Below are 13866 nucleotides of genomic sequence, written 5' to 3' on the forward strand. Positions count from 1 at the left end.
AAGGCAAGTTCTACTTAATTAATTCATATAAATCTTTAATTTTAACTACAAAAAAAAAATGAGTTTGATATAAAATTTAGAGTTATAAGTCCATCTCTAGTTGTGGGTGGCACCACCAGCCGGGTAGCGTTGCCGGAATTTCACTAAAAATTATATTCTTACTTTTTTTAAGCGTTCAAAATAAGGTCAAAATAAACAGAATGAGAAGAAAAGCTTATAAACAGAATGAGAAGAAAAGCTTATCGTCTTGGCCCCTTAAAAAATACAAAAAAATGTATTCACACTATTTTTAGATCTACCAAATATCTAAATTAAGTGTGTGTTACAAATAACTTAATAAAAATGTTTACAATTGTATGGTTTTTAAAAGCTTTAAAATTTTTAAATTTTATTTCGAATGTGTTCATTTTTAAATTTTGGGGGAAAACCTTGGTTTATTTTGATGGGGTTTCTGGCAACTCGGCCAATTTTAGAGGTGAAGACACATCGATAACAACCATCGAGGAATCGATGTTTTACCACCTCTACCGGATTTATTTATAAATTAATTCAATTCTCTCTATCTATATTCAGCTTTGTTCGTGTTGTTTTCGTGAAAATTCGCATCGCATCTTTCGAGCGGTCGTCGATCGCGGAAAACAAACGACGCGCCAGTTTATAATCGAGAACCGAGAGCTGAGCACGAGAGAGTGCGGAGAAAACAACAAACAACAAAAGCAACCTTGGGCGTGTATTAATTGAGCGTTCCTCTGCGACGCCCGCCCCCTCACCTCTCCTCACCATACCGCACACTCCCCTCGTCCCAAGCGGAGCTGTCGTCGTAGCCGATTTTGATTTGGATTACGGACACGGCTGTTTCTGTATTTCTGGTTTCTTCTCGGGGCCCCCGCTCTTGTGCTTGTTAAAGCAAACATCTGGCAAGATAAGGGCTACAGAAGCCCCCGTTCCCCAGTCTCCCGCCACCCGCCATCGCCAATATTCGTTGCAAAAACAGCGCTGAACGTAAGTTGGATTACGTCATCGTTGGGGGGCAATTTTAGACTCTGAATGTGCTATACATATATACATCACGCAGTTATAGTTTTGCTTCTGGACACAACAGACGCCCCCGCATCCGAACCCGAATCCGAATCTGAATCCAAATAGCCGCCAAGATGATTCATGTGGGCGAAAATACGTGGAACCTGCGGATTCTCATCACAGACCTACAGGTGGAAAAGACCTTGAGGGTGAAAGGTGACCAGCACATTGGTGGCGTCATGCTCCAACTGGTGGACCCTGAAATGCCCAAGGATTGGTCCGATCATGCTCTGTGGTGGCCAGCCAAGAACGTCTGGCTGACCAGGACACGCTCCACTCTCGATCAGGCTGGCGTGCAGTCGGACTCCTTTCTCCACTTCACACCCATGCACAAGACGCTGCGAGTGCAGCTGCCCGACTTGAGGTATCTGGATTACCGCGTCAACTTCTCTGCCAAAACTTTCGGAGCCGTTGTGAGCCTTTGCAAGGACCTGGACATTCGCTATCCGGAGGAACTGTCGCTGTGCAAGCCTGTGGAGCCGGAACATCTGAAGAAGAACTTTTCGAAGCTGCCACAGCGGAAGATTCCGGTGGCGGAGGCCAATGGCATCTCGTATTTGCAACCAGCTCCAGACACGAACTCCTTCGTGCCAATCACAGGAGCCTACAACGGTAGCAATGGCAGCTTGGATCGCTCGCACAACGGCAACGTACTTTATGCGCCAGCATCGCCCTATGCCACCACTCCACGGAGGGCAGCTACTGCTCCGGGTACACCTATTAGCTCGCCAACAGGCACCTGGAAGGCCAACTCCACCGGCTACACCAGTTACGATTCCAACTCGAGTTTCGGTGACTTTCAGGAGAATCTGGCCGTGTCGCCAAGGTCACCCAGTCCCGATGTGAGGTCGCGGTTGGTGCGCCCGAAGACTCTCGTGGAGAAAGCCCGGTTGAACGTTGGATGGCTGGATTCGTCGCTTTCCATTATGGAGCAGGGAGTGCGGGAGTTCGACACTTTGTGCCTGCGCTTCAAGTACTTTACTTTCTTCGACTTGAATCCCAAGTACGACCAAGTGAGGATCAACCAGCTGTACGAGCAGGCCAAGTGGAGCATTCTTAACGAGGAACTGGATGCCACCGAGGAGGAGACCCTCATGTTTGCCGCCCTGCAGTTCCAGGTCAATCACCAAACGGATTTGCATCCGCCCGGCATCGATTCAGGAATTGATTCCTCCAGCCAGGAGAATGGCGGCGACGACGACATCGACTCTGCTCTCAACGAGCTGCAAATTACCTTGGAGGGACCCGGTGGAGGCAAGGATCAGGGAAACATCACACGGATACCAGAGCTTTCGGACTATCTGAGATTCCTCAAGCCTCAAAGGTTCACGCTAAAGGGATACAAGCGGTACTTCTTCGCCTACAGGGATCTGCATCTGCACTTGTACAAATCGCAGGAGGAGTCCAGGAGAGGAGCGCCGACCATTAGCATCAACCTGAGGGGATGCGAGGTCACCCCCGACGTTACTTTGGCGCAAGGAAAGTTTGCTATTCGCTTGGAAGTTCCTCCAGAGGGCAGAAACGGCCCCAACTCCGAGGTCTGGGTGAGGTGTGAGAACGAGGAGCAGTACGCAAAGTGGATGGCCGCCTGCCGGCTGGCAGCCAAGGGTCGCTCCTTGGCCGATAGCTCGTACGACAGCGAAGTGAATAGCATTCGCTCCCTGCTCCAGATGCAGAAGCCCGCCCAAGGGGCCCCATTGACCATTAATCCCAGGAGCGTGGATCCCATGGACTACCTTTCGCAGAAAATGCTACGCAAGCTCTCCAGCAAGGCGGTGCAGCGCATCTTGGAAGCCCATGCCAACGTTCGGCAGCTACCCTTGATGGAGGCCAAACTGAAGTACATCCAGGCCTGGCAATCCCTGCCAGACTTTGGAGTGTCTCTTTTCGTCATCAAGTTTGACGGCCACAAGAAGGAAGAGCTCCTGGGCGTGGCCCACAACAGGATCATGCGAATGGACCTGAGCTCTGGCGACCACATCAAGACGTGGCGCTACAACACCATGAAGGCGTGGAACGTCAACTGGGGCATCAAGTGCATGATGATCCAGTTCGCGGACGAAAACGTGGTCTTCTCCTGCCTGTCGGCGGATTGCAAAGTAGTCCACGAGTTCATCGGCGGCTACATCTTCATGTCGATGCGTTCCAAGGAGAACAACCAGACGCTGAACGAGGAGATGTTCCACAAGCTGACGGGCGGCTGGTCATAAGAGCATTCCTCTGTGGGAGCAATGTAGTGGAGTGGAGTCTTACGAGTGCCAAGCACAAACCTCGTGTCGCATGTTCTACAATTTTATCTATATGTACCCAAAGTGGGGTGGGCTGATTTATGGGTCGGAGGGTAATCTACGGACAATTCCAAGTAATTTTGCCTTGGAAACTATTTACTTAACATCAAGGATGGCTTCTCCATGTTCTCTTCTAAAAGCTTACTTATGTAACAAAAAATACCAACTTTTTTTTTAACACCCTAGGGAAAAAGTGAATAATATTTGTGTATCTTTTTATTAATTCTATATTTTTAAATTTTATTCGGCATTTATACTATATAATTTCATGTTTATAAGCACAGCTAATACAAGTGTTAAATGTATATATTTATAAAATGAAACAATTTAACAAAAGAATACCAATTTCTTTAAGAAAAACATTTCCTCCACGAGTTACAAGAGAGGAATTTAGGAAACTGATAGAAAACCTGTAGTGGCCTAAAATTGTTCATAGATTACCTTCCGGTCCTACGATTCCTTATCAACCAATATGACCGACCCACCCTAACCGAACGCGTTGTGTGTGTGTATAAGTGTTGATGGATGTAGAATTCTAGACTAATAACGATCACCAAGCTGATAACGACAATGATGATAACGATGTTGTGCCTTTGCCGGAGCAATCTTAACCCAAAACGAGTCCAACAAGTCAATGTCCTGTGTGTTCTGAGTGTCTTTCTGTGTTGTTTGTTTTTCTAACACAGCGTTAAAGTTACACTACTTAAGTCCTTTTATAAACCACATTTGTGCGGACTGGCGCAACTAACCCGCAGTTTTATATATTGTATATTTATTAAACAAATTAATAAGCAGAATAAATTATTTTATATGTTTTTAATGATCGTACACATTGCCCTGTGTTTGCATTTTTTATGGCGGCAGCTGAACATCGAAGCACCCCCAGGGATTACTCATCCAATTGAGGAATATTGTCGAGGGCTATAGAGGGGCGTTGATGCAACTGTCGGCCGTTTAATATAAAGCACGGCTATTGTTATTAATAGCATAACAGCGCATTCAATTGAATTGATAAGCCGAGGAGACTCGCTCGCTGCGCTGCCTTATATGGACGCCAGATTACGAACTCCAAGGGCCAAAGCTTTGATTGATGACGGCTTGGAAGCTATGCTGCCGCCGCCTCGGAATCTCAATGGTGCAACTTCTCACACGCCCGGCCAGCCTAGAAATTTATTTAATTAAAGGGGTGCCACTTAAGAAAATTCCAGATAAATTTGTACAAATAAGTCAGTAAGCTGGCTTTGGATTCGTTCAACTTTCTTATATCCGGCAATGCTATATCTTCGCCAATTTTTATCCGATTCCCAAGAGGGATACCTTTTCCGATTCGTGGATCGATTCTCTATTATTCTGCATCAAAACCTAAAAACAAATTTTTGGATCCGATTTTTGTAAATTTTTCTGATGGTACCTTTCAAAAATGGGGAAAACGTGGAGCATGAAAAAAGGGCCACTTGGGATGACCATATCTTTGCCAATATTCATCTGATTCCCAAAAGGGATACCTTTTACGAATTGTGGAACGATTCTCTATTATTCTGCATCAAAACCTAAAAACAAATTTTTAGATCCGATTTTTGTAAATTTTTCTGATGGTACCCCTGTCGAAAATGGGGAAATCGTGGAGCACGGAAATAGGGCACTTGGGATGAACATATCTTTGCCAATATTCATCCGATTTCCAAAAGGGATACCTTTTACGAATCGTGGAACGATTCTCTATTATTCTGCATCAAAACCTAAAAACAAATTTTTAGATCCGATTTTTGTAAATTTTTCTGATGGTACCCCTGTCGAAAATGGGGAAATCGTGGAGCATGAAAAAGGGGCCACTTGGGATGACTATATCTTTGCCAATATTCATCCGATTTCCAAAAGGGATACCTTTTACGAATCGTGGAACGATTCTCTATTATTCTGCATCAAAACCTAAAAACAAATTTTTAGATCCGATTTTTGTAAATTTTTCTGATGGTACCCCTGTCGAAAATGGGGAAAACGTGGAGCATGAAAGAAGGGTACCTTGCGATGGCCATATCTTTACCAATATTCATCCGATCCCCAAAAGGGATACCTCTGACGAATCGTGGAATGATTCTTTATATTATAAGTTCATAAACTTGGCTTGTATTTAAAAAAGAATCTTTAAAAATCTTGAATAATGAGCCTCATTATGGCCCCTTCCAATGTGCCTATTATCATCCTATTCTCAGTAGCAACTAAATTAAATTACTTTTATATTGATTTTCTTTAAACGTCCCTTGTTGTCAACCAAATTATTCGGTTTTAGAGGTTTTTGGCATTTGGGAATCCCCTTATTGGAATATATTCAAACTTCCCGCCGAGTTATTGTTGGGACTGCCAACTCGCTAAAATACCAACAAACCAGCAAACAGAAATCGAGTTGCAGTGTTTGTCCATTGATGCTGAGGCGCTTTCTTTTTCGTTTCGTCTTTCTTTAATTTTTTGAGAGTGAAATCAGTCGCTCCAAATTGGCCCGGATACGGATCCGGAAGCATTGCGGCCCAGGCAGCGCATCCGAGGTGGAAAAACCGCCCGAGGATTGCATCACAGTTCGGGAAATAGTCATTGAACGACCATCTGTTGAAGAAGTGGTCCGATTTCCCACGAATATCTCATAATCGTGGGCGCCCCCACCAAGGACGACCTAGAAACGCCCAGGCAGACCCCAAAATTGAGCACAAGTGACATCATCCAGTTGGAGCACACATCCGAGCACCATGATTCACGTCGGGGAGAACTCCTGGAACCTCCGGATCTTCATCACGGATCTGGCGCTGGAGAAGACCCTGCGAGTACGGGGCGACCAACACATTGGAGGCATCATGTTGCAGCTGGTGGATCCGGAAAACCCAAAGGACTGGTCCGATCATGCTCTATGGTGGCCAGCCAAGAATGTGTGGCTTTCCAGGACTAGGTTGACCCTGGATCAGTGTGGAGTTCAGGCGGATAGCTTGCTCCATTTCACTCCTATGCACAAAATACTCCGTGTCCAGCTTCCTGATTTGAGATATCTCGATTGCCGTGTGGATTACTCGACCAAGACCTTTGGAGCAGTGGTGAATCTCTGCAAGCAGCTAGACATCCGTTATCCGGAGGAGTTATCCCTTTGCAAGCCCCTGGAAGCCGAGCACCTGAAGCGCAACTTTGCACAGGTGCCGCACCAGAAGCGAGTGCCCATTGTCGAACCGGATGGGACTACCTATCTGCAGCCGGCAGCGGATACGAATTCCTTCGTGCCCATAAATGCCTCTTTCCATGGAGATGGAGGTAGCACTGGCAGCCTGGACAAGCCGTCAGCTCCTGGATCCTTCTTCTGCGCGCCGCTATCACCCCACAACCACAGGGGCAGATCACCGATGGCTTCACCAGTGCCAGGAACCTGGAAGCAGAGCCAGATAGGCTATGCCACCTACGATTCGTCCTCCTCCAGTTTGGGCGATTTCCAGGAGAACCTAGCTAGTTCACCCCCCACTCCGTGCTCGGATGTTCGTGCCCGGCAGCTGCGTCCCAAATCGCTGGTGGAGAAGGCTCGTTTGAATGTGGGTTGGCTAGATTCCTCCCTGTCGATTATGGAGCAAGGCATCCGGGAGTATGACACCCTGTGTTTGCGTTTCAAGTACTTCACCTTCTTCGATTTGAATCCCAAGTACGACCAAGTGCGGATCAACCAACTGTACGAGCAGGCCAAGTGGACTATTTTGAATGAAGAACTGGATGCCACCGAGGAGGAGACCCTCATGTTTGCCGCCCTCCAGTTCCAGATTAACCATCAAACCGATTTGCAGCCGCAAGGAATCGATTCGGGGATCGACACCTCCAGCCAAGAGAACGGTGGCGATGATGAAATCGACTCGGCCCTTAACGAGCTTCAAATCACCCTCGAAGGTCCGAATGGCGGCGATCCGGCAAACATCACCCGGATTCCGGAACTCTCGGATTATCTGAGATTCCTGAAGCCCCAAAGATTCACGCTGAGAGGGTATAAGCGGTACTACTTCACCTACCGGGATTTGCATCTGTATCTGTTCAAGAGCGCCGAGGAATCGCGTCGAGTGCCTCCCGCAATCAGCATTAACCTGAAGGGCTGTGAGGTCACCCCGGACGTGAATTTGTCTCAGGGCAAGTATGCCATTCGTCTGGAGGTTCCGCCGGAAAGTGGAAACGGGCCGAACAGCGAGGTGTGGGTGAGGTGTGAAAACGAGCAGCAGTACGCCAAGTGGATGGCTGCCTGTCGCCTGGCGGCCAAAGGAAGATCCCTGGCAGATTATACCTACGAAAGTGAAGTCGATGGCATTCTCTCCTTGCTGCAGATGCAGAGGCCAGTGCATGGAATTCATGTTAACATCGATCCGCGTTCAGTAGAGGCTGCGGATTACCTTTCGCCCAAAATACTCCGGAAGCTGTCCAACAAGGCGGTTCAAAGGATTCTCGAGGCGCACTCCAACGTTAGGGAGCTGAATGCGATGGAGTCAAAGCTGAAATACATCCAGGCCTGGCAATCCCTTCCCGACTTTGGCGTTACCTTGTTCATCATTAAGTTCGATGGGCACCGGAAGGAGGAGCTGCTGGGTGTGGCCCATAACAGGATCATGCGGATGGACCTCAGCTCTGGAGATCACATCAAGACCTGGCGATACAACACCATGAAGGCTTGGAACGTAAACTGGAATATTAAATGCATGATGATCCAGTTTCAGGACGAGAATGTGGTCTTCTCCTGCCATTCGGCCGATTGCAAAGTAGTCCACGAGTTCATCGGTGGCTACATCTTCATGTCGATGCGGTCCAAGGACAACAACCAGACCCTTAACGAGGAGCTCTTCCACAAGCTAACGGGCGGCTGGTCCTAGGAATCACAATACTTCAATTTATTCAATACCCCAATTGTTCGAATTTTTTAGAGGAAAACAACTGTTTTTCATTGTTGACCAATAACCTACTGATAGACTCACCAACTTCAATGCAATACTTATTATATTTACCACTTAATTCGTTGTAAACTAATCTTGTTGATGAATTTTAACCGCGGAATCGCTTGCCAAGCGGGCCCTCTTGCCTGCCCATGTAACTTTAAAACAGACTTAACCGTGGCCTTAGCAATGTTTTTGTATGACTAACTTTTAAGTATACCATAAATAAATAAAATATATCCTATTTAAAATGTTGTCTATTTATTGTTTTGTTTTATTTTTTTAGATTCATGTTTTAGTTTGAAGCTAATATTAGCTTGCTAATGCAAGCTAATATTTAAATTTCGGCGCCAGACAAGAGTTGCCACCTTGATTTTGGATTCAAACCGATATTTTCCCTCCTATCGGCTCTAAGCTTTTCAATCTTTCAATATTGGCGCCAGCTTTGTTAGAATGTTGTCATGGCAATGTCACATTTACCTCTACCTGGACTAAATTAGGTGTGTAACTAAATGTTTCCAAAAATCTTCGTCGTTCTTGTATAATAGGTCCTAAAATAAAACCAAAAAAAAAAACTTTAAAATCAAATGTCACGAACAGCCTACGAAGTGCAGAGGGATTTTGGTCTGAGCAGCGGTCTGCGCTCTGAAATCATCTGGGATTCGTGAGTTTCCATTATAAATACTTTCCCTTATTAAATTATTCATTAACCTATACATTATAGTCTGGCTGCTGATCAAGCGGATGTTTTAAAACAAAAGATTGAGCAGCTTATATGCGGAGATGACTCAAGAAAACCAAACTCCTTGAAGCGTCAGCGACAACTACTTTTCCAGAATGTGTGGCAGCAAAGACGCTACACAAATGGAACCCTACTCTCCGCCATTATCTATGTCCTAGTCACGGCGGAAACCGATCCGGAACTGGCTTTACAATCCACAGATTACACCTGTCACCCGGTTTTCCGAACTCGCCGCTGCATGAAGGGCGGAAACAGCGAATCCTGTTGCATGATTTTTGTGGATGAGCACGGTCGCGTTTACTCCAACTGGCAGCAGTATGTCCTACGGAACACCTTGGCCAACGGCATGATGATTGCTCCCAGTCAGGGTATCTACACATTCACCGATGAAACCGATCCTGGAGTTCATCTGATGGTCCATCCTACCCCCGCATCTCAAGGTCGTTATCGGTTACTCAGTGTGGGCGACAAAGTGGCCACAGTTGGGGGCTTGGTAGCCACGGTTCCCGTAGCTGCAGCCTTGGCAGTTCCAGTGGCAGGTCCTCTTATAATTGCCGGCACAGTTGTGGGTGTGGCTACGGCTGCCTATAGTACCCTGCGCTCTGCAACTAACCTATTTGACCGGAGGCGTCATGGGCAAAGCACATGCATTACGGACAGCGAGGCCAGGAGTTCTTGGTTGGGCGTGGCCGGAGGCGTGGTAGGTCTAGGCGCCACCGGAGCCACCAAAGCTTTAGGCGTCGTGGCTGGAGCGGGATATAACGTCAATCCAGCTGCTCAGTTGGCCGTGAAGGGCATCAATGTGGGTTCGGTAGTGATTTCCGGAACAGGTGTGGTCAACGGTGTATACGATTTGTATTGTGTATGTGTGGTATACTCTGATAATCAATAAGTTTTCACTAATACTATTCTATACCTTTTAGAAAATTGGAGACGACCAGGCATTGAGCAGCTTGGATGTGCTGCAGATGGCTTCGCACTTGGTTATCTTCACCCACTCTATCAACAATCTTCGTTTGGCTTCCAAGGTAACCAATGGATCTTCCTTAAGACGAGTTCTTCGTAATCAATCTAGGTGATTTTTATGGATTATATTCATCCTATTGGAATTATTAGAACTTTTATGTACATTTTATAGAAAAGTCTTCGATAGAATTTCCCAAGAGTCCACCAAACTCCATAGCGATATGGGAAAGTTCGATATTGTTCGAACTCTGAATGATATTCCCTTCAAGGAGGCTCTTCTTAGCCTCCATGACATTAATTCCAATCTGTACCAAGGCGTGTCAGCTATGACCACAATCCTGCCCCAAATATTGAGCGTAGGTAGTGCTGGCCAGTTACTCATTAACCTGGACACATTGGCTCAAAAGTTCGGTGAAAAGTTTGTCCAGCACATTGGAAACGTGGCCAGTTTCGCGGACGTTTTGGAGGCCATGGCCAGGTACTTTACCGATCGTGCCGTACAGCTATTAATGGGAATAACCCGCAACTTTATGGAGCAAAATATAGACTCCATTGATCGAAATTTGAATACTTTTGTGTCCACGGAGACGGTCTTATATCGTATTCTGATGCACTGCGTCACCACCTTTGACAATTTTGCAGACGATTTCCTTCACAGTCGTCAGGAGGATATTTTAAAAATGGTCACGAAATATTTTAAATCCTTGGAGCCTATAAACGAATCGAATTGCCGCAAGTACCAGTGTTCTGTCTGCAAGGGTGCATACTATATCACTTCCATATGATCCTCAAAAGGATATAAAGAGAGGGGTCTTTAGCCAAAACTGCAGTAGAACTGCTTACTTTTTAGATGCTATTTTGATTACTTCTGTCTTCAGTCTAAGAGTCTTACGAATCCCCATTTTTTTTTAATAGAACTTAGTTCAAAATTAGACTTTTTTTTAAAGATAATCTTCACTAAGTCACCTAATTTAAGCTAAGAAAACCATTTAAATATTTTATGTTTAGGATACTATGTACCCTCCGAGCTGAATGTGCTGTGAGATTCTCCGAATTATGTATAACTTGATTTTATTATAAAAAATATTTAGGCTATTAAAAAATATATTTATATCTAAAATTGAATATTTGTCTTGTAATCTTAAAGGTAAAATGTGGTAAGACTAAGCATTTAAATACTGTGTTTAGATTTTGTCCCTCGCAGGGGGATAAAATAAGGTACCGGACTCTATAAGAGTGAGCGCGACTTCTGGTGGATGGAATAAACTAATCTAACCTAAGGACGGAGTCAGACCGGATGGCATTGACATGGAGACTTGGAGACTCTAGCAGAAGAACTCCTCCTCGCACTGGTTGAAGCAGCAGTAGGGTATGTTGTTGTAACTGTTGCTGGCATGGTCGCGCTTGAAACGCTGCTTCTTGTCGTGGTGTATCTTCCGGGACTTGTAACGCGGAAAGACGTCCAGTTCGCTAAGCCGGTTAAAGTGCTCCTGATTGACCTTCAGGTAGCCACCCGGCGGATAGATACTCCGGCTGATGTAATGATGTTTGTCGTGAAGCTTGCCATCTGGTGGAAAAAGGTGGAAACGGAAAGAAAACATGAGTTGAGAGCCAGCTAATCGATTGATCTTGAACCTGTGCCTTGAAAACGGTTAACTGTTGCATCGGAACTGCTTTATGCAAATGATGCACCGGGTAATGTGTTTATTAATTACTTGTCTACACGCTGGGAACGTGTTTTCGGTGCTGCATTTCAGTTCCGAATGCAATTGTCGAGTTGACTGACACTCTGACCTCAATCAATTGCTAATCTTATTCACAGACTAATTTAAATTTTTTGAATTTCCCTAGAGTGCTATTAAAAGGTAGAAAATACTTACATCCCAGCCGATTTAAGTGATGGTGTGGATAGTCGATGGATCGCCTATCTCTCCGGGCGGCTTCGTCCTGCATGAATAAGTGCTCGCACGCCTCCATCGCATACTTCTTCATCCGCTCCAGGGAGCAATAGCTGCCTGTGGAACTGTCCAGCAGGCAACAAACTCCCAGGGCAAGCAGCATCCAGCGGCACACATTGAACTGCAAGGAAAGATTACCAAAAAAAAAAACAACAAATATGAGTATTTGTTTGGATTTAAAATTAAACTCCCCAAGCCGGCCTCCAAAGCCTAATTATAAATCGCTGACGCTCAGAATTTATTACATAAGTGTTACAACGTTCCTCTAACCGGCAGCACTCTTCTCTGCCACTGCATCCGAATCCCTGTAGGGCTCGGCCCGAATCTGGATTAACCACTTTGACTGACGACAGCCGGAATGTCGGGATGACGTCGTCGAGTCCGGTGCACCGGCTTAGGCGGCCAATAAACTGGGTCAAAAGCCCGGCGCCACCTTAAGCCGCCGCGAAACATAAACTGGAGCGCATTTGCAAGTCGACGCGGCCAAATGGTAAAAATTTATTGCGAATTTTAATGACCGAAACTTCCCCGAAATTACAAAGAGCAGGAGCTGGCGGCCGGAGGACGGAGTGGAAATTATGTAATGCGCCTGGGCAGGTAGGCATTTCCGCATTTTTTTTTCATTTTGCGGTGACAATTTGTTTAGCACACGGAATCATCTGGTGTATTATGCTTTAGCCAGTGGAGAACAAAAGCGAATTTCTTTATTTTGATATTTTTAACACCTTCTGTTAATTGTACACACCCACTTTTATTCTTAATATTATTGATGAACAACAATAAATATTATTTTATTTTTAGTTTTTCATTGAATGGAAACCTTTAAAGTATTTTAACTAAAAACCAATAAAAACTAAACCCTAATTCACAATTTTAATTCATAACTCACCTTTGAATTCATTTTTATTCCTTTCTAAAGATCACTATTTAAGATCTCTATGACTCTGCAACTGTATACCACACGACGTATACGTATTTTTGGCGGGCAAATTAAAAAACGAGACCGAATACACGAAAACGAAAACTTGAGCTCCGATCCTAAGTGAACCCGATAAACATGAGTGACTGGCGAACAATGAAGCTCACCCGAAGCTTTTATACGCGGCATGCAAATCGAGGATCGGTTCAGGTTGACTCGGCTTTCCCAGGTTCTCGACGGCGCTCGTAACTTTTTTTATTTGGCAACCGATTTGCCGCTTTGGGGGTGATGAGAGCGGATACCAGCGGATACCGCTTTCAAGAGCGAGGCTCGGGCTCTGATCATGCGCACATCGGACTCGGATGGCGGTGGTTCGCAGGATGGTTTTGCGTAAGCGGCAAGGCGCGCCTCTCCAATGATCCAAAAATTATTATTATTATTTTTTTTTTTATCAATGGATTGCAATGGACGGACGTCAGACGCTCTTAGGCGACGGAGGAGTTGGCTTTTATAGTTATGTGGCGCCGCCTTCAAATCTTAGCCACCATGAATTTCAACATAATTGTCATGGTTTCGGTGTGCTGAGTCACAGCATCGTCACATGCTGTTGGTCGCTAATTTTGATAAAGAAATGGTCAATAGTTTTCGGTCTTATCGATTTGAAAACCTTGAAAATGTAATAAGGTAGTAATTGTTTTCAGGGTTAGCGCTTAGGGGAAGTAGTGAAAGTTAAAGCCTTGTTTTCGGGGAATTTTCCAACCAGGGCAATGCACCTACTGATAGTACGACACGTTTTCAACTTATCGGACGGCATAGTTTATATTTTTTTGATTCATAAAAAATAGTTCACTAGAAGTTTTAGTATTTGTTGATAGGTTTTATGGCCATAGATAAAGGTCATAAACATTTTATTAACCTCATAAAATAACATCTGCAATTACTTAACATTGTTTATAAGGAAGATATTCACATAGTTAAA

General features: G+C 45.1%; 4 protein-coding genes across 4 annotated transcripts; 3 read left to right on the forward strand and 1 right to left on the reverse strand.

Moving 5' to 3' along the window:
• The first annotated feature begins 498 nt into the window (after positions 1-498).
• On the forward strand, positions 499-4196 carry Fit1 (Fermitin 1). Its single transcript, XM_017236900.3, has 2 exons — positions 499-1002; positions 1076-4196. The coding sequence occupies exon 2, from the start codon at positions 1155-1157 to the stop codon at positions 3288-3290; it is 2136 nt and encodes a 711-aa protein (XP_017092389.2). The 5' UTR covers positions 499-1002; positions 1076-1154; the 3' UTR covers positions 3291-4196.
• A 1555-nt stretch (positions 4197-5751) lies between these two features.
• On the forward strand, positions 5752-8553 carry Fit2 (Fermitin 2). The gene has a single exon (XM_017236904.3). It carries the CDS (start codon positions 6110-6112, stop codon positions 8240-8242), a length of 2133 nt encoding a protein of 710 aa, XP_017092393.2. The 5' UTR covers positions 5752-6109; the 3' UTR covers positions 8243-8553.
• Positions 8554-8758: 205 nt separating this feature from the next.
• Positions 8759-11069, forward strand: LOC108122347 (uncharacterized). The gene is made up of 4 exons (XM_017236909.3): positions 8759-8966; positions 9027-9906; positions 9968-10119; positions 10183-11069. The coding sequence occupies exons 1-4, from the start codon at positions 8890-8892 to the stop codon at positions 10793-10795; spliced, it is 1722 nt and encodes a 573-aa protein (XP_017092398.2). The 5' UTR covers positions 8759-8889; the 3' UTR covers positions 10796-11069.
• Ilp8 (Insulin-like peptide 8) lies at positions 11067-13048 on the reverse strand. The gene is made up of 3 exons (XM_017236910.3): positions 12858-13048; positions 11891-12089; positions 11067-11577 (listed from the first exon to the last, which is right to left on the reverse strand). Exons 1-3 carry the CDS (start codon positions 12867-12869, stop codon positions 11336-11338), a joined length of 453 nt encoding a protein of 150 aa, XP_017092399.2. The 5' UTR covers positions 12870-13048; the 3' UTR covers positions 11067-11335.
• Between the last annotated feature and the right edge of the window lie 818 nt (positions 13049-13866).

The sequence above is a fragment of the Drosophila bipectinata genome, chromosome 3L (genome assembly GCF_030179905.1).
Source record: "Drosophila bipectinata strain 14024-0381.07 chromosome 3L, DbipHiC1v2, whole genome shotgun sequence".
NCBI lineage: Eukaryota > Metazoa > Arthropoda > Insecta > Diptera > Drosophilidae > Drosophila > Drosophila bipectinata.

Coding starts and splice junctions, on each gene's coding strand:
- Fit1 (XM_017236900.3), top strand. CDS start 1,155: ATGATTCATGTGGGCGAAAATACGTGGAACCTGCGGATTCTCATCACA.
- Fit2 (XM_017236904.3), top strand. CDS start 6,110: ATGATTCACGTCGGGGAGAACTCCTGGAACCTCCGGATCTTCATCACG.
- LOC108122347 (XM_017236909.3), top strand. CDS start 8,890: ATGTCACGAACAGCCTACGAAGTGCAGAGGGATTTTGGTCTGAGCAGC. Junction 8,967..9,026: donor TCTGAAATCATCTGGGATTC/GTGAGTTTCCAT, acceptor TATACATTATAG/TCTGGCTGCTGATCAAGCGG. Junction 9,907..9,967: donor GTGTATACGATTTGTATTGT/GTATGTGTGGTA, acceptor TATACCTTTTAG/AAAATTGGAGACGACCAGGC.
- Ilp8 (XM_017236910.3), bottom strand. Junction 11,578..11,890: donor TCACTTAAATCGGCTGGGAT/GTAAGTATTTTC, acceptor TTTTTCCACCAG/ATGGCAAGCTTCACGACAAA.